Genomic DNA, 20,265 nt, shown 5'->3' with positions numbered 1-20,265 from the left:
CCCCCCCTTGTCGTTTACTACTGCTGAGGGATTCCTGGTTTTATTTGAGACAGTTTGATGAGCTGGCTCCATGGACCCCCAACAGCCCTCCGCCCTCCCACTGCAGCTGCATGGCAACAGTTTTGCTATGAGCCCTGGACAAGTGCCAGTGCCAGAGTACAATGGAGGAGGCGGCGGAGGCCGAGACGCAGAACTTCATCAGCAAAACATGACCTCCTCTGCTCATGTCAGTTCCAGGTTGAGCCCAGATGAACCGTTTCTGAGCCCACTGGAGCGCCCGGTTCACTGCCATGCCAAGGGCAAGCTGGACATCAAGAGCAGGAGCTGCACTCTACTCACCATCTGCCGCTCCGGAGTAATTTTTCCCTGGATGAATCCACGGACAACTGACTCTGATCAATCTGGTAACTCTGCCCTAATTTATTACTGAGTGTCTCTCACTTTTTGAACTGAGTGAGCAGAATATTGTTGACAGGTGGGGTAAAGCCATAAAGCCGTTCTAACTCAAACCATATCTGACCTTCATCAAGTAACTTTGTGTTACTTGACACCACTGAACCATTTCATACTGAACGACAACAGTCACCAACAGACCAGTGATATGTTTACTGTGTCATCTGCATCATTTTAATGCAGGTTCATGTGAAGGCTTTCTCTCTCCTCTCAGATGAAAATAGTCCAGTGTATGAAAGAGCGTTAATGTTGCAGCACAGCTAAACAAATGTGTGTGTCGTGCTCTCAGCTGTTTGTTTTTTTCCACTCCTGCAGGCAAAGTGGAAAACAGAAAGGCTTCAGTCAGTGAGCTGCACAAAAACATCACGAACAGGCTTTTATTATGAATTATTATATCTGAATCAGCAAACAAATCTTTTTTCCCCCACAAGTCATAAAATAATAAGTCAAGTCAAATGTAGAATCTGTTCAAATACGTTTATTCTAAGGGGGAAATCACACAGCGTCTAATTAAACATGCAACAAGAAATAAAGACAGTTGCAGAAAAAAATTTTAATATATAAAACACAAATAGTTTTTTCAATATTCACTAATCATTCTTCTCAGTTTTCACAGTGATGCTGCAAACAAGCCTGTAGCAGGGAAGCTGCAGCCTCTCAGTCTGCTGGAGGATTGTTAAGCAGTGCAGTTTACTCTCTGAGGTCACTCCAGGCCTTATTAAGTATCCATTAACCCCTTTATGTTATATTGTTATTAACAGGCCCCTGCTATCGTGGATATACATGTCAAATGGAATCTCTAATGGTGGTTATTTTCGGTGGTAGAGTCCCAAGGTACCTTTTAAGTGACTGAGATGGGGATTTGACAGGCCTGCTTCCGTGTGTAGCTGTGATTAATGTGGCCTGTCAGGCAGCCGTAGTGGCGTCAGATGTTTCCCCCAGACTGTTTCTTCGGGTGGTAACTTTCCCTGAACACATGACACAGTAGACAGCCAGTCTTGTAGTGTGTCTCAAGCATGAGTGAATACACAGGAAGAGCTGAGGGCCTTATGGTCTCAGGTTGATTGGTTGAGGATTAACGCTGGGCCTTATTGGCTCTTGAAGTCCTCCACGTGTGGGGGTTATGTTTCTCAGGTCAGACTTGTCAGATATGTGGCAGCTGCTTTTAACGCCGTCTTTTCTCTGTGTGCTTCCTCCAGCGGTAGCCGGCGGCGGTGTGGCTCCTGGTCCGCCGCACAGAGGCAGGCCTGGCCGGCGGAGGGAGAGGACGGCCTTCACCAACAGCCAGCTGGTGGAGCTGGAGAAGGAGTTCCACTTCAACCCTTACCTGCGTCAGGCCCGGAGGCTGGAGATGGCCGCCGGGCTGCAGCTCACTGATCGCCAAGTCAAGATCTGGTTTCAGAACCGCAGGATGAAGTACAAGAAGGAGCACAAGCAGGGAAAGGTGTCGGGTGGGTCCCAGCAGTCTCCCTGCCGCCTCACCTCCAGCACCAGCTCGTGTGCAGATCAGCTGAGGTTCTCTGGTTCATGTGCCGTCAGGACGTCCTCCTCCTCAGACCTGCACTACATGGATTATGCTCCCATGTCCTCCTCCCTCATTGGCTCTCACAGTGACGGCGGCAGGGGTCAGTGTGTTCACCCGGCAGACCTTCCCCATCTGAGTTGTATATTTCCATCTGTTGCAAATGGTCCACCGCCCTCCTGTATGGCCGTAGATAGCCTTCACCATGCTGTCATTTCAAACTGGCCCTAGGGCCCCATAATGGCCGTCCCTCCTGTGCTCATCAAAATCTCAATGATACGTCCACTTTCACTTAGTTATGAAAGACTGGAGGACGTGTGATTAGGCTGAAATCCCTTCAACACACCCAGTCATGAAGCATTTTAATTAAACTCGACGAACACATCCTAATTAAAGGAGAGCTGCAGTGATACCAGTCGTGCTTCTCAGGCACCGTGACGGACGACTGCGGGTCCTCAAACTTGCTGCTCCTTTTGCATGTTTTGGTGGTCATTTTCTGGATCTTACATTTGTATTGTTTTGCACGTGGAGCTTGTACTATGAGTGATCTTTTTTCGTCCCTGTGTTTGCAGATAACGGTTAAGTGTTTGTCATATATTTGTTAGTGCAACATTAGGCCTCTTGTTTAATATTTATACTGCAAAAAGTATTTGTGTACAAACGTTTTAAACTGTGAAATTGACAGAATAATGTTCAAAATGAATGATGTTATATTTTTGTTAAAGCCATTAAAGGATGTGGCAAGTCTTTCATACAGCTCTTGATTAATTGAGATGTCACATACTGTACATGCTGAATAAACACATCTGGGAAACCTGTACTGTTTACGCTGATCGTCGCTTATTAAAATATCTTTCTTCTACTGCACTATTTCATGATTAAGAAATTCCTGGATTAGGTCCCAAACGGAGAAGAAAAGAAGAAAAGAGAAAGATTGTGTAATTAAATGACGGCATGCTTTTGATTCATTGAAAACTCTGTAGTATTGTGCATTCACGTTGCACAGTCTTGCCACATAAGCCTCTCCCTCGCTCCTGCCTCCGAGTTCCCCACCATTAATCACAGAGACAAGGCAGTCTTTCCAGCACTCCAACCACAAGCTCTGAACCCACTGGGCACCATGACAAGATCTCCTGCCTCCTCCTCCCCAGCCCCTGCCTTTTCAATAGCCAAATTGTAGTGCTGCAAGTCGAGGCTGGCCTGGCTCTCAGGGGGCATGTTAGTTGTGTAGGTTAAAAGCCCTTCCAGCAGCCTATAGGCTACGACAGACCAGTGAGCTTCACTAACTTATGAAAACATATTATCTTAAAGAACAATGAGGTGACTCTGTGAATGAGTGTGTCTTTCTGACACGTGGAATCTTAAGTTTTGAACCATGTCACGGAAATGTTATTTTCCTCTTTCCCTATTTTGAATTCCACATTTCAAACTCGCTGAGCTAAATTACCCACTCGGGGATTCATGCGTTTATTTGACAGAAGTGGGTCACAGGTTCTCTTGGGTCTCAACAGTTTTACACATCAAACACAGACAGCCGCTTTCATGATGAGGTAACCCTCTCACTGCCACAGTATCAATATACTCAGCAAAGTTTGGGCCATGCTGACAGTTTTATATCAGTGGCCCTACTGTAAATGAGTTGTCACTAAGGACCACTGACAGCCCTGAAACGAGGGAGTTGCGGAGGAAGCGGATCTCCCCCCCCCCCCCCCCCCCCCCCCTCGTGATCCTGGATAGAACGATTTTCTGCTCCTAATTCATGACCTCATCAGTCTCTGGATCAGCCGTCCTTTGGTACATATTTGACACCATTTGCGGCAGGTCTCGGAAAGTGTCAGGGGAGCGATACAGCCGCCATAACTCTGCGGAAATGTTAAATAAAATAAAGTGAGGTCCTCGCCACATCTGTATCGCAGAGGTGGCGACAGCCAGGTTATTTAAGAGAAACGCAATAAAGGGCAAGAGAGAGGGACAGAAAGAGCCGAAGTGAGGAGAAGTTTTCTCCTACTGATATGTTTGCTCTGAGACAGAGGGAGAGAGGGAGAGAGGGAGAGAGGGGACTGGGAGGAAGAAGGACCAGACAGTGCTGGATTCCTGGGATTCTTGCATACGCCGGGTGATTTATGGTGTTAATGGTGCAGAGGCTCAATAGGAACTTTACCTCTGGTTCCTCAACACATTCTCTCTCCAGACACCAAAAGCCGAGAGGATCCACACACTGTCGTGCAGTAATTCTGTGGACGGGGTCAAGGGGGGTCCCCAGGGGTCAAGGAAAGCCCCCCCTCCTCCTCCTCTAAGGGCCCCACTGCAAGGGGAACAGTCTCCTTCCATTCCAACACTAAGTTTGTCATTTGTTCTCACACTGTGTTGCTTCCAGTTGGCAACTAAAGTCACTATTTCCGTTTTTACTGTTCTTTAGAGGGTAAGATCCGCAAAGCCCCCAAATCCTCACATCTTTCTTTTTATATTCCGGGCTTTGATCAGACCTGAGCGATGCATTAAGTGGATCTTTGAAGTGATGAATGACGCCAGCCGTGGTGCCATGAAACCAGCTTTGGTTACGGTCCATCATTAATTTCAAAAATTTTTAGCGTTTTTGTCCTTTACAGTGACGGATGCTCCACTGTCCCATTTGCAGCTGTTGTGGAGCTGAGTTTTGAGGTTGGATTTGAATAATGTTCCATGCATCGGGACGTCTCTTAAGCTGCCGTGAAAACAAAACTGCTGTGTGCTTTAACAGAGACACGCAGCTTTAAGCGACTCCCAAAACATTTGCCCCTGCGTACAACAAATGGGAAGCCCGAAGCTCTTCATATTACCATCTCAGTAATCTGCTGGTGTCTGCTGGAGTCTCATGTTATCTTGTGTTATTCCTTTTCATGTTATGGGGATCACCATCGGAGGAAATGAAGGGTAATAATGATAATAAATGTCTATGTCCCAGCCCCAGCTCTTTTTTTGGACTGTTTGACTGTTTGACTGCTTGTTGGTTGGAGAAGTTTGAGGCCTCAAGACCATCAGCGCTCCCACAGAGTGTTTGTGTGTTTTCTGTTTCATCCACTGTTTTTGTTTTTGCATCTTACACCACAAGCCACACATGCACTTGTTTACACCACAAATGAATGCAAATGACTGATGCTCTCCACAACTTTCAAGAACTGTAATAAAAACTCTGCAGAAGCACAAAAACCTATCTGTCATATTTTATTTACACAAGATCATGTGTTGCACAAGACAAGTCGAGAAATCAACCGCAAGGAAAGTAACAATAATTTGAAATAGATAATAAAATACAACTAACTTTTTTAAATATGACATTATATTGTAATCAATAGTTTCAGTTTGAAATATGATGTTTATATCTATATTTCTATGCAGAAGTTCACTTGTGAACTGAGATCACAGTTTGAACTTGTCATTAAAACAACTTGCTCTTTCACATTGCTTGGGTCCTTTTTTTATTATTATTTCACAACATGGTAGAGAAATACAACAATATAGAATTAAATAAAACACATCTCACAGATATAATGATGTACTTATGAGAAAAAGCAAATCCGGAAATACAATAATAAAGGGTTAAAAGCTTAAATCTTCACTTAAAGCAAACTCTGCTGAATCAAATTTTTTTAATGAAAGACTGAACTTGGAAGAAACCATTTTTCGAGACTTGCAAGTTATTTTTTTTGTTCATTCATATTTTTAATGTATATTTTTCTGACCACAAGGAAAAATGTGATGTTTTGTTTAAAAAATACAAAAAAAATTGTGGAAATGTTTTGTATTTTCACTACATGGTGATGTTAAAGTCAATTGACAATGTTACAGGAGAACTGAAAAATACACCTCATGCACCACAATGAAGAAATGAAGTTGGGTGAAAATGTTTTGTGGAAAAACTTAAGTGCCCTGAAGCTTTGATTGACTGAAGGTCTGCTCTGGATTTTCCAAGATGGAAAAATGCTGAAACATAATAGAAAAGACAGAGTCTGCTGTTCCTATGTGCTAAACCACAAAACTAAATAAAACTTGTTATTTTAAATGCTTCAGATATCTGGGGCATTGTTATCACCTGTTCATGTAGTGGCAAAAAGCCTCTCTGAGAAAATAAATGGGACAAACATAACAATAACTATTAGGATCAACTTGAGGCTAATTTTCCTTCTGAAATATTATGTTTGAGAATTGACTGGTTTGTGTAACAGAGGAAAAAACCATCAGTGATGGTTACATGCAACACTCTGGTCCATTGTTGAGTAAAACCCTAAACTTTAATGCACCGGCCTTTAGTAGCTTTTGTTCTTTTTATGACCTATTAACCTTCTGAGTCTTTTCCCTCCACAGTAGTTACTGCTGCCCACCACTCTCTCTGGGTGCTTGTTGCTCAAGATGATTGTTAAGTATCAATTTCCTGTGTCACCTTTATGGGTTTTATTTATTTGTCTGCTCCTTCGCGTGGAACAGAGGCCGAGCATCACTCAGGTGGATGGATTATAACTCAACTGCTACGACTCATCAATCTTGGAAATTTGACTTCCTGAATCTCATACAACTGTTACTGTCACATTACGGCACGGCATTATCAAGATCAATGACGTTTTAAATGCTTCCCAGTTAAGGATGATCGGTGACAATAAAAAGGTAAGTTGGTGATGAAAGTGTCTGGGCTGTGGTGAGCAGCCCCGTGCACGTTGAGGTGAAGTCGTCCTGCTGGAGCTCACCTCTCCCTGTGAAGAGTGAGCAGCATGGGGAAATGAATGAACTTGTAATCACAGACTCAGAGACCCTGCTAAATGTCACATGTTGACCATTATCGATCCCTCAAGAAGTATTTACCTACGAATGGCTTCATCACACTGAATCTGATCAATGCACACTTTCTTTGTGCTTTGAAAAGCTGCGTGGAATAAAGGTCACATGTGCGTGGTTACCAGTTTATTAGGTACACAATAGATCTGCAGTATATCATTTATCGTGTGGAATAGGGGTTGTCTGTAGATTTGTTGTTCATCTCATTTTGAGGTGTAGAGGGTGGATTAAGGTTTAGAAACCTCTTTACGAACACAAACTTCAGTTGAGTTGAATCAACACTTTTACTGATAAGCTTTATTCACACAAGCTTCATAAAGATTTATACGTACTGTTTATACATATAAACAAGTGTATTAGACTTCTTTAGTTGTATCTAATAAACTGTTAACTGATAGTTTATTTCTAGACTGCAAAACATAGTTCATGCAACATTTCATCTTTTGTTGTAGTAACCATAATGGTAATTTCCACATTTTGTCTTACCAGTGCAAACAGAGTGTTGTTTTTCTGCTTGTATTCATCATTACAAAGTTGTACAACACAACCTTCAGAGGCAGGAGACTCTATCATAAGGAGGAGAAGATTTAAATACACAATGTACAGAGCAACAAGCATATTTCCATTTGATTGAATAATGTGACTGTAAAACTCATGGATCTGAATATTTCACTCAACCTATAAATAAATACAGGGCAAGCTAACTCAGAATGTGTGTGTGTGGGTGCGTGTGTGTTAATATATATTTATATGTGTGTATGTGTCTATAATTACTCTTTACTGCAGACAGAGAAATAAGATAATTTTAAGTATTTAACGGGAAACAGCCCAAAATAAACATGATAAAAAAAGGTTTCTTGAATTTTAACATTCAGACATTTCCTTTGGAGACATTCTCCCTTTATTATCTGCTCTAATAATCTTAAACCTCAAAGGAGAACTTGTGCCTTATTAATACGGATTCAATTTTCTATCAGCATTTTTGCTACCAACCGTGATTAGCATGCTCAGTAGATCACTGCTCTGCACTGTGAACAAGCAGGGGATGTTCAACAAAATAATAAAAAAACGCCAGAATAAAAACCCTCCCTCTTTTTCCCTGCAGCGAAACGATGGTGTATGAGGGAGAACATTACAGAGTGTGCTGCAGTGATGAACATTTCCTCCTGTTTCATGTTTAACCCTGCTCATTTCCCACAGTAAGAACTCCGGAAACACACAAGTGTGCACAGCAGCTCGGGGGGGAGATGACTGATGGCTTGTTGTCATGATGTTTGGGATTCTGCCGACTCGAAGCCTCTTGGCTCACTGGAGCCGTGAAGCGCTGCAGCACATACTACAGGCTATTGTTGAAAAGTCCTCATATTAGCGAGGTATTGCTTCATTGTCACAGTGCTGAGCCCATGCAGAAGGCAGCCGTCTGTAATGTCCCAGGCCATTTGCACGGTAGTTGCATTGGATTTATTATTACGGATCATGTACTGTGACAGATTTCATACCATTCAACAATAAAGCAAGGACAATTATTAGACTTTCCCGCTGTGAGAGCATGGATTTTTTTTTGTGTGTGTGGTATTCCCTGGATTGTGTGTGGGCCGGGTACACACTAAGCTAGATCTTGCTCCTGACATCACTATTCTTCAAAAATGTCAATATTTGAAAAACCGGGACATGCTCTATCAATCATACAGATAGCCATCTTTCAACCGGTCAATGTGCCCCACTTGAATATCTGTTTCTGCTTCTTCTTCAGCCCTGCACTGACCCTCTCTCTCTTCTCCCCCCCCCCCTGCTTTAGTTATATTTGTCCCTCAGCCATATTGCAGCTATGATGATGCCTCATTGATGAGCCTGAGCGCCATAAACGTGGCAGAGATAGTTGTTCCCTCCTCCCCCCCTCCACCCCTCTTGCAACTGCATTAAAGGCGGTGACCTCTCGGGGTGGTGGTGACAATCGTCTGTCAGCGCTGGTTAATTCCCAGTCTTGTGAGGGTCAAGAGCTGACATATAATGAGGCTCGACAGCGTTGGAGGGGCCGGACGAGGGTCTGGTGTCAACAGCGGCCTCAGCAGCATCGTGTCAGCAGCAGGGCGAGGGTAGTGGAGGTAATCCGAGCGCGGCCGAGCTGATCCCAGGGCCTCGGCTTCCTATTGACACACATCGGAGCATGGGCGCAAAAACAAATTAGCTTTCAGTCAATATCATCTCCCTCCTCCTCCTGCCTCCTGACACATGCAGCCACCCAAGCGCTGCCATGTTTACCTCACCTCCAGTCAACACAATAGGCACAATGGTGATGGTGGAGGGAAAAGGCTTTTAAAGGGGGGAACTTTTGGCGTTTGGGGGCAAATATCTAGTCGGTGGTTTCAGGGAGGTAAAATTCAGATTTGTATTTATAACATCCATTTCACCTAAATTGTGAGATTTATCCTTGCTCCTGTTTCTGAAAACCATCTCAGGCTAAATTTGTGGTTTAGGGGAAACAAGCTGTCCAGAGGAGAGGAGCCTCGGCTGAATATCATTTGCTTTTGTTGTTCTCGTGCTAAATGTGATCATATAACTTCTGTTGCACAAAGGTGCCGGGCAGTGATGTGGAACAACACCTATGATATGCTAATCAAACATATGGCACTTCCAGGAACAAACAAGGATAATACTGTTCATGTCCTACAAGATAAAAAGGTTACCGGGTTATAAATGTGATTTGAATGCGTCCGAGAGCCATAACAGTCTCAGGCTGCTTCGTCTTTTATTTTTTTTTAATTCGTTTGCAAAGAAGAAAGCAAAGATTGCTCACACCTGTTTTTTTTCCCCCTCTTCTTCTTCCTCCTCTTCCTCTTCTCCCCCCCCTTCCCCCCCTCATGCTGAAAGCCATTACAGAAATACAATTTCTAATACCTCCGCACAGGTCTTCGATCGACTGCAAACAAATTTATATTCAGGCGGTAAACAGAAAGCTGCAGAGATTTATTTATTGAGTGTGGAGGAGAGAAACAAGCTAGCGCGTGAACCCTGAGTAACCTCCGAGCTGACATGAAGATGGATCAGTGCGCCATGCAAATGCATGGAGAGAGGGGATATATTGCACTCAGTCATTCAGCACATCGCTGCCTGTAGAATCCCATTAACTCCCACAGCTGGGACCATATTTCTGCGTTGTAAGAATGCAGTTAGAAGTTGTTCATTACGCTGAATTATATTGTAATTACTGCAGACTTAAAATACGAAGGAAACGTTGGTTAAAAAATAAAACGATGAGAATAGAAACGCGTGGATAGGTTTTGTTTTTAATGGAATGCTGGGAGGGTGTGTGTTTTTATCTGAGACATAAAAATAATGATGATAATAATAATAATAATAATAATAATAATAATAATATAGTTGGTGTAAGAATTACTATAAATATTGTCACAAATAATTTCTCATTGATTAAATTAAGTATAGAGGAGAGGAAATATCTTTCTAATATTATTTATATTACAACTAATACTGATATTAATACTAATATTCCTACTACCACTACTACTTATAATAATAATAATAATAATAATAATAATAATAATAATAATAATATTTATAATAATAATGCCAAAGTAAAAAAATTGATTATTTAATCATATTCAACCACTGCCTATCTTCAGTGATCGTTTAATCTAAACAAATCACATGAATCAAACGTTATTAAACTGAAAATGATGCCTCATTAATATTTCACAGCTTTTGTTTTTCTGCCTACATAAACAAGAGACGCCATCTTGTAGATGGTAATGAAAAGTATGAGACAGTGTCAGCTCTGTTCCCATTACTCAAAATGCACAAACTGCACAGGAGGTGAGAACACTGGTTGGGTTTGTGTGAACAAACCATAACGAAGGCAAATTGAGTTGTTTGCCTTTATATTCCCAGAGACGAGTATTATTTTCACCTCATATATGCATGAAGAGATTTTTTTTTCACTTTATCACTAGGTGTTTAAATAACAGCATTTGGGGTCATTTGTACGCATGCATGAAAAGTAGGCCATCAGCAGTTGACTCGGTCCTGTTTGAGCATAAACATGTGTCGAAAAGTGAAAAATCCTAAAAAACAGTTTTATCCTCGTCCCTGTTTGTCAAACATGAATGAAATGTGGAGCAGCTTTAACCTGCACGTCACGAACACCTCTTTTCTGTCAGTTACAACTTCTTGATCTCTGCTCGGAGCCATTTTTTTTTCAGTATTTGTTCGAGGCTAATTACAAATCTGCTGCCACTGAACTTCTAAATACCAGCTGTCACGACCTCTGAACCCATTAAGTGTGCCTTTCACATGACCTAAGCCCTCTGCTAAAGAGGGCCTGGGCCTTTTTCTTCTCCAGAAGCCTTCGCGGATTTGCATAATCCATTAGCTCTCTCAATGTAGGGCCTATATCATGTTAATGTGGGAGTGGAACAGAAGTTTCTTTGTTGTCTTGAAAAATTATTATAGAAGAATTTGACTATTTCTTATGGACTGTTGTCTACGGTAGGAATATGTCTGAGGTCATAATCTACCTGAGGAGATGAGAGACCAATGAAGGCCCTCATGATGATGATGATGATGAGGAAGTGGGTGATTCACTTTCTTTCTTCTTTTCTATGGGTGCCTAGTTGTGTAGCCTGCATGATGTTGGGAACTCTTTACACCACCGGAACTGACCTGAAGTCAGTTCCACAACTTGCTTGCTCGGCTTAATCCTCCCTGATGACACAGAGGTCCAGCCATTGGCCGACACCGGTAGGGCACGTCATCTCCATCAATCCGCTGTTTCTCTCTCTCCGAGGAATGTCCCCCCCACCCCCGTGCACGGTCGTCCAGCCGCCCGGCCATGCGTTACTGGATGCATGAGAGGCCGGGCATGAAACTGCAACCCCGTCCAATGAGTATGCAGGGGTGGGTGGGGGGGAGAGAGAGGTGATAATGACTTCCTATGAAGAGTTAACGGCCGGAGGGGAGAGTAGCCTTCTGTTCACGGGCTGCTGCCGAGCAAAAGAGGTCACACGCGGGGACCCGGGTTGCGGGACTCGCCCTGACCCCGCGGAGGGACAACCGGAGGTGGGAGAAGTTGCGTCAACATTCAATCCAGTGCATCCCCACTACTTTACTCTCTCCAACACTTTGACTCTGTGCACCTCTTCTTCGGACAGCCCACCTCCTCACCCTCCTCCTCCTCCTCCTCTTCTTCTGTTTGACACTCTCGGGGGCTTCTCGACACCGGCCTGCCCCCACTCGCCCGGTGTCCCCTGGCGGTGCAGGGAGCAGGGGCAGGGCTCTCCAGGACGCGGATACTGTGCGTCAGCAGCCGGCAGCGGGGCAGGAGGACGCACAGACTGTGGGTCACTCGCGGAGCAAATTCGAATCTGCTCTCACCACGTCCCCGAGCCTGGGGGGCGAAGTTCGGCCGGCGCGGACTGTACCGCGGCTGTTACGCATGAAAGGAGTAAAACTTTTGAGTGGATGAGAGTGAAGAGGAGTCAGCAGCGGGCGGGTAAGTTTCTCTTTTCGGTCAGGGGACATTGAGCATGAAAGGGGGTGAGGTGGGAGGGGGGGATAAAGTAACCTTGAGACTAAATGAGTGCGCGCTTGATGTTTTTTTTTTAAAGCTTTGGATAACTTTCATTCATAGTTGGCAAAGTTTGCTCGAAGTTTTCTCCACCAGCTGAAAAAAAAAAAAAACAGAAAAGAAAAGCTGACGTGTTGTGTGCGTCACCGTGCACATTGTGATCCACCAACAAAAAGCTGGATTGAAAAGAACCGAAATGCACCAGTGGCTGTTTGCGCAACGCCAGATTTGAATATGCACACAGGGACTCGATCACTATTTCCTTAACGGTTCCATGTTAATGTGAATCAGTTGTTTTTACATTTTTGCTCCACCTACTGTTACCAGCAGGAGTCAGATAGGCCTGCTCATCCCCAGTGTGCGTGTGCAGCCCTGAAAAGGATAAATTATTTACCCTTGCCCTTACTTACCAGTGGCTTTTGAATAATGCATCAGACCAGTGCCTGTCGAGACTCACAGGAAGTTGAGTAAAACTTACTCTTGTGAGCTGGAGTGCTCCCTGCGTATTGATTAGTTGTCTGTTGGTAATGAAAGCCCTTGCCTATTGATTTCAGTTTGCAGCACCTTTACATGTGTCCACCTTTTTAACATAATTGCTGTCACAGATCATCATTTCCCTGACTGATGAGTCCTGGGCACGGAGCCCACTGAAGAATACATATCCCTGGCTTTATAAAAAAAAAGCACACCAATAGCCAACTAATGTGAGAAATGCCTATCAATCCTCAATTTGATCTCATATAGATCCTGCGTTTGATCAATACTGTCAGTTGACTGACTGGCCACTGTACACGGGTTGAGTTTCATCAATTTTGCATGGAGGAAGATTTACAGCAGTGGAGGTCTGGTCTGTCTTTTCATTATGTTCTCTCCACAGAGCGGTCTCAGTTTGCTGTGAGGGAGCCGCTGACCCAAATGTTCAGTGACCAAAGATGCAGGTTGATCATTATCACAGACAGTTTAAGGCCTGAGATCCTCCACGCAGGCTGCAACACACACCAAACTGCTGCAAAATGCATATCAGTGGGGAATATAATGTGGATTTAAACATTATTTCAGAGTGTGTTGCATTGTGTACTGCACAAAAAGTCACAACAAGACTTTTAATTGTGATACAACAAACACAAAACTATTTGATTATCCACCTGCTTGATGCAGTTTATACCATTTGCATGCTCAAAATTCAGATTAGTGGGGAAGGCTGTGTAGATTTTACACATTCTAATGATGTCGTATTGAATAGTGCACAAAAGGTCACATCAGCACCAGGATGTAGAGAGTTGTGTATCGTGCAACAAGCACAAAACTACAGTTCACACCATGTACATGTTCAAAATTCAGATAAGGTAATATAAACTTTACACATTATCTTTAAAGATTTTGCATTGAATAGAGCACAAACTGTAACATCAGCACCAGGCTGCAGAATTGTGTGTCATGCAACAAACACAAACTACAATTTATACCATTTACATGCTCAAACTTCAGATTAGAATGGAAGATAATATGGATTTAACACAGTAGGTCACTTCTGATTGTGTTGCATTGAGTAGAGCACAAAAGGTCACGTCAGCACCTTTAATTTGCAGTGTTGTGTTTGATGCAACAAACCAGTTTATACTGTTTACATGCTCAAACTTCAGATTAGTGGGGAAGAAACTATAGGCGCAACCCATTATTTATAATGGGGTTGCATTGAGTGGTGCACAAAAGGTCACATCAACACCAGGCTGCAGAGTAGTGTGTCCTGCAACAAGCACAACAAACACAAAGCTACAGTTTATACCGTTTGCATACTAAAGATATTTAACACAATACTTTTGATTTTGTTGCACTGAGTAGTGCACAAAAGCTAACATTATCACCTTTCATTTGAAAGCAGTGTTGTGTGTGATGCTACAAACACACAGCTACACTTGATACCATTTCCATTCTCAAAATTCAGTTAGGCCTACATAGGATATAAAATGGATTCAACACAGTATTTCTGATTGTGGTGCATGTAGTAGCTCACATCAGCACCCGACTGCAGTGTGGTGTGGGAAACAGAAACCATTTAACACAGTATTTCTGATGATGTTGCACAAGTAGCACGAGGTCAGATCAACAGCTTTAATGTGAAAACCCTGTTGCGTGTGTGTGTGTGTGTGTGATGCAACAAACACAAAACTACTTGATTATCTGCTACCATGCTCTGGAAAGACAGAAAAACACAACCCAGCCTTGAAGATTCAGATAAGTGGTGTGGTGATAATTAGAGTTCAAAAAGCAAGAAGAGACATCAGAGCCTTTGATTTGACATAAATATTTAAATGTTATAAGATACAAGAAAAGAAAGCAGCCATTTGCAGCTTTTGATCACTAGAATAGTGGGTGTTTCTCTGATGACGCCCATGTGTGGGAGGTGAAAGGTCACAGCAACAAAAACAACGACAGCAACAGCTACAGCTACAGCAACCTTTGACTGGTGCAGGAGTCGGTTTATTCATAAAACACATTATGGCCACTCATCTGATCCACTCCTGTGCACTCGAGAAAGCCATTTGCTTGCACACGCCCACGCACACAGAGACCTCTCCTCGCAGTATCCGTGTAACCTCTCCCTGTATCTCTCTGAAGGGGATCATCTGTAGGAGTAACTCATTAGCACCGCAGTGCAACTTGGAAAAGAGTCATTAGCGAAAGTATACACGCTCTCCTCTGTAGGGGTGTATCGGTTCTGGCACCGAGCTAAAAAGTCTCGCGTATTCTTCCGGCGTTGAGCGGCCTCCACAGACCTGCTGTAACCCGATCTCCAGGCTCGCTGTGTATATTCCCAGTGCGTCATTCTTCAATTATGCTTTGACAGCACCTGAATTACTGTGGGCTGGATGCCCAGATGACTGAGGCAATGTGTATCGATCCATCCCTTTTTCCTCTTCCCTCTCCTTGGCTTGGAAGGCCCCTCTGCTCCCTTTGCTGGCCGGCTATTTTTAAAACGTGCAAGTCATTCCTCAAATATTTAGTTTGATTCTTTAATGCCTTCTGGCCGGCATCAATTCTATTATCTTTGGAGCCATTAATCAGAATGTGCATGTGATTTGCACTCGTGAAAGCTCAAGTTCTTAATTACGCACAATTCCTCTATTGGTTCTTCATTCTCCCTGCCCTCTCATTCTCAGCCGCGGTTACCTTGACATTCATTTTCTTAAAACACAGATGTCGACATTTATCCTATAACTGACCTTTCCATCTGCTGTGCTTTTCCAAGTGGCTAGAGGCCCGTTAACCTTCCTCTCTATGAGTTGTGGAGGGAAACGTTGGACTACACCTGGCGCACCGACTCCATTATGCAGCCGCCGCAGCACATTTTCTCGGAGGCAAAGACACACTGGCGACTACTCACGGCGTCAGCCATGAGGAATCAAGATATAGCCGCGGCTCCTGTCATTCATTGCACATAAGTAGCACAGATGATACTTTAATGTGTAACCCAGGAACCTCAGAGGAGAAGGAGGCAGGCGTTTGTCATTAATACAGTGTTTGAACGGATTTGCAAACTGTTAAACTGTCATTGGCACAGAAAGGCCTTAAGACAAATTATTAATGATTCGGCTGAATGCAGCTAATGGAGTGTGAATGCAACAAAGTTGTTTTGAATCGCTAGAATATTTCTCCCACACATATCTGCAGTGTACAGCTGCATCCCTTTTCTTTTTCCCCTGCATGATTTGGCGAGCTCGTCCAAACCGTGCACTCGAGTATCACGTTCAAATGTCTCCAAGTTTGAGGCGATGACTCAAAGCTGATCATTTTTCATTTGCTATGTTTTTTATGATGTTGTTGCATGATGTCGCGCAGGTGTCTCTGATCTTGTGTCCAACGCCTTGAGACATTTCCCATCCACCTGTTTTACAGCATGCACCAGAAGAATTTGCACCGTGCCTATAGGCTATTGCTAAAGCTGATTCTTCGGTGAAGTACATCTTTGTTACAGAGACAGACAAATGTCTGCAGGGTAGAAGAGTCTAAATCAAAAGACTGGCTCTGGGCCAATTCCTACAAATGTTTGTTTTTTTTAAGTTTCCAAAAAATAATTACAGCTATTTTGAATACTTGAGTATTTGTTTGAGTCATTTCCCTGTTGTACAGAATAAAGCTGTCTTTTTTAATTAAATATGTATTTCTGATACTGATGGATGTGTTATAGGCTGATGAATATTCTATTTAATTGCAGATGATTTAGCCAATACACCAAAATCAAAACTATATATAAATGAAAAGGACAAAAATAGTTTACTGTAGAGTTATAATAGGGTTTTTTTCTTTTTTAACTCTCATTTTTCATAGTATTTCCTCCATATGAGCATGGATAATTTTATTCAGAAGGCCTTTATGTGCTTCTTTTGTGATTAACCTCATTGATCTTTGCTGACGACTGATCTCATGTCCTCTGCTCTCAGCCGGGACGCACTCGACTTGTGGGTTCAGTGTCTTCGGTGCTGTGGAGGCTGGAAGCAGCAGCAGCCGGATCTGCGCGGATGTCCATCCCACGGTGCCCGGGGCCCCGAGGACCTGCTTCAGCACCAGGCAGCTGACCGAGCTGGAGAAGGAGTTCCACTTCAACAAGTACCTGACGCGGGCCAGGAGGGTGGAGGTCGCCGGCGCCCTGCAGCTCAGCGAGACGCAGGTGAAAGTTTGGTTTCAGAACAGACGCATGAAGCAGAAGAAATTGCAGCGAGGCGTCGGGCTGCTCTGCGACCCGGGCCCCGCGGCCCTGCTCTCACACGCCGGCTCTCTGGACACCTGCCCCGCTCCGGAGCCGCGCACCACCCCGCCACAGCACCTGCCCCTGATGCCCTGAGCCTGCAGATGTTGTGATTTTGCGTTTTGCATCGGTTTCACTCAGGCTTCACCTTTATTTGCTTACACCCCGATGGAGGCTCGCTGCAAAGAAGCAAGTTTCTTCATGCAAGAACGGGTCAAAACAATCAGTCACCCTGCCCGGCTTCAGACTGGCGCTCTGATTTGAATATTAAAATTCAAGTCTCCATCTACACGATGTAAACGAAGATACAAACTTATATTGATTGTGCAAAGAGACGGTGGCCCATGGGCCAATTTATTTTGTACAATTTCTACATGAATATATTTATTCAACAGGACACGTGTCTCCTTGTTTTCTTTAAAATAACACATTGCATTTTTTTTTTATTTAGGCTATTTGTGATAGGTTATACATTTGATAATAAGTATTTTATCGACGCAGAAAGAGAATACATTTGAGCAGCTTTATAAATTATTCCCCCAAACCAAAGCTGTTGTGTTTTCACCCAGTTTATAAAATTAAGCAGATTTCTTCTCCTGGTTTTTTAAAAGTTGTTTAAGAAAAGCTCACATGCACCTAGAGAAAGATGATCGGGCCACTTTGACTTTACTGCTGCTTTAACTTATTTAAAATTCCTAAGCACTGAGATTAAAAATACCATAATTGGCTAATGGATTTATTGACTGCTCGAATTAAGACTATTGATCCGCAGTGATCCATCTATTCAAGGAGCAAATCTGGGAGCATTTGCAGCGCATCTGTAATTGCATGTTAATGGTGTGTAAGGAATATCACGGCCGGGAATTGTTGCTTCTTTTTTGTGTTTTTATTACTATTATTATTACCCCCACACTCGCATCAGAAAATGATAATTTAGCTTGAACACTCTTGCGGGAGCGCACACAATAACGCGCTGCCGGTGCCACGCTTTGTGCATCAGCCAATCAAGTGCGTGGCCCCTGCAGTTGAGAGCAGCTAAATATTCCTTCCAGATTCACACCTCATCTCATAGAGAAGTATAAAGGGTTATAAAGTCGGCCCTTAAACACTGTTATGTTCCCGGCAGCACCAGGCGTGTTCTATCATGTTAATGTCTATTTTAATATCGAGACATGCTCCATCAGCCGCGTTAATTTTATGTTGGGGACTGTTTTTATTTAGCTTTCAATTAGTGGCGTTTGCACTGGATATGAAGGCCACCGGAGGTAAAACGGATATTAACGAGAGCCACTTCAATCGGCTGGGTTGTTAAAAGCTTAGAATTAAAAAACAGAATGAAAAAAAGAAAACTACCGATTACAACATTTAACAGGCGTCTTAATTTGAAGCTGGCGCGTTTGAACAGATGCAAATAATAATAATGATGATTATGAGAGAGTCGCAGCTCTGCAGGAGTTGGACGTGGAGGCTGCGAGGCCAAGCTAATATATGCGCTCGCACCAGAGTTCACCTCTCACCTCTTGACCCCCCCACTTGCCTCGGGACACCGATGACCCGGTCAGCGGCTCCCACAGAAAAAGACAAACCATTAATTTGGGTGACCTCGAAGTCTGCAGCTCTTTCTCTTTTCTTTCTTTCTCTCGCTTTTTTTTTTCTTACTCCAACAAGCAACTCTTTTGTTCTGGTGTTGGCTCTCTGCTTCCTCACAATAATAATTCATGGTGCTGAATGGAAGGGCGACCGGGCCATAATTGTTCATAATATAATTCCATGTACCAGGGCCAGATAATAATGCATTTTTTTCCTACACCTAGAGCTAACCCAATTCCTCCGCCCTATCTCGTATTTTAATAAGCCAAAAATTATGCTCCTGGTTCACTTTATAAACTGGATGAAAGAGTCTTTTCACCAAAGAGCTTTCTGGATATAAACTATGGACCTATTTTTAATAACAAAGTTGAGAAATTAAAGTTACTTGAGCCTACTTATCACTTAATTTGATTCCGCACCAGAGTTGGCATAAACAACATTTTGAAGAACTATTAATTGCAAGTCCCATGCTTATGTACTTCATGCATATCTGCTTGAATATATATATTTATTATTTATTTTAAATTCAGAGATTAATTCCTCCATAACCACATCCATCACAAATTTCGGCCCCTCAATATAAACTGAAAGACATAAAGAGGGATAAGAGTTCAGACTTCTGACAGCACCAGCATTTAAAGGTTTTATTTGTAATTGATAAGAAGGATTTCACAGGCAAGCTCGGATCAAAATGTGTTGGACCCTTATTATTTTAAAATTTGCATTTAAACAAAACACATTCCATTAAGGCCGTGTTTGTCTAAGCAAAATAGCACAAAGTGGAATGTTTAACAAAACCATCAGATGTGACCATGTCCTTAAATGCAAATACCGGTGGAGTTTACGAGGTTGATGATCGTGTTGAAACTGTGAAAACAAACAATGCAACAAACAAACAATGTGGAACATGTGAATGCAGAGAGGGTCCCTCGTGTCCAGGGTTCCTGCTGAGAAGTGTGTTGGGTTGACCTTGTTAGAAACTCTTTTATCATCTCGTGCAAATATGCTCCCTCTGCCACAGGGCTCCGAGTTACAGGTTGCAGAGGAAGCTTGCAGCAGGTGTGCACTCTTCTTTTTTATCTCTCTCTCTCCATAATCCAAAATCCGAGCTTCCACTGAATAATAGATTCACCAATACACACACAACAATTTAGAAATAACAAAACGTGTGGGTTAAAAATCGGAATGTGAGTTATAAGGCTGAGGTGAAGGTGAAAAGAAGTAGTTGATACTTTCTTTCTTTCTTTTTTTTTGGGGGGGGGGGGGGGGGTGAACTATCGCTTTAATTTCATTCTGTGGCAGCTTCTGCATCTGCCTCTCAATTGATGGAAGGCGAACCACATTGTTTGTTCAGACCTGACATTTAGTGCGTAAGCGTTTGAGTGTGACTGGGCTCTGATGAATTTCGTGCTCTTCTGTAATTCCTTCCCTGAAGATGTACGGCTGGCTCGCGAGACTGACAGCTGTGCAGCGCGCCATCAAAACACACAGGACGGATGTGGGGGGGAAACAAAATCAAAGTATAACTCAGCTCTAAATGTACCCGGCTGCCACAGGTAGCAG

The 20,265-nt window shown here is 43.1% G+C and overlaps 2 protein-coding genes across 2 annotated transcripts; both read left to right on the top strand.

Annotated features, from left to right (window-relative positions):
* Positions 1-8: 8 nt before the first annotated feature.
* Positions 9-2,758, top strand: LOC128443147 (homeobox protein Hox-C6). Its single transcript, XM_053425931.1, has 2 exons — positions 9-404; positions 1,659-2,758. The coding sequence occupies exons 1-2, from the start codon at positions 71-73 to the stop codon at positions 2,204-2,206; spliced, it is 882 nt and encodes a 293-aa protein (XP_053281906.1). The 5' UTR covers positions 9-70; the 3' UTR covers positions 2,207-2,758.
* Positions 2,759-11,722: 8,964 nt separating this feature from the next.
* hoxc1a (homeobox C1a) lies at positions 11,723-17,208 on the top strand. The gene is made up of 2 exons (XM_053424136.1): positions 11,723-12,290; positions 16,808-17,208. Exons 1-2 carry the CDS (start codon positions 11,723-11,725, stop codon positions 17,206-17,208), a joined length of 969 nt encoding a protein of 322 aa, XP_053280111.1.
* The last annotated feature ends 3,057 nt before the right edge of the window (positions 17,209-20,265 follow it).

The sequence above is a fragment of the Pleuronectes platessa genome, chromosome 6 (assembly GCF_947347685.1).
Source record: "Pleuronectes platessa chromosome 6, fPlePla1.1, whole genome shotgun sequence".
Lineage (NCBI taxonomy): Eukaryota > Metazoa > Chordata > Actinopteri > Pleuronectiformes > Pleuronectidae > Pleuronectes > Pleuronectes platessa.
The sequence above is the reverse complement of the archived record's forward strand: the minus strand, read 5'-3'. Positions and strand labels throughout refer to the sequence as shown.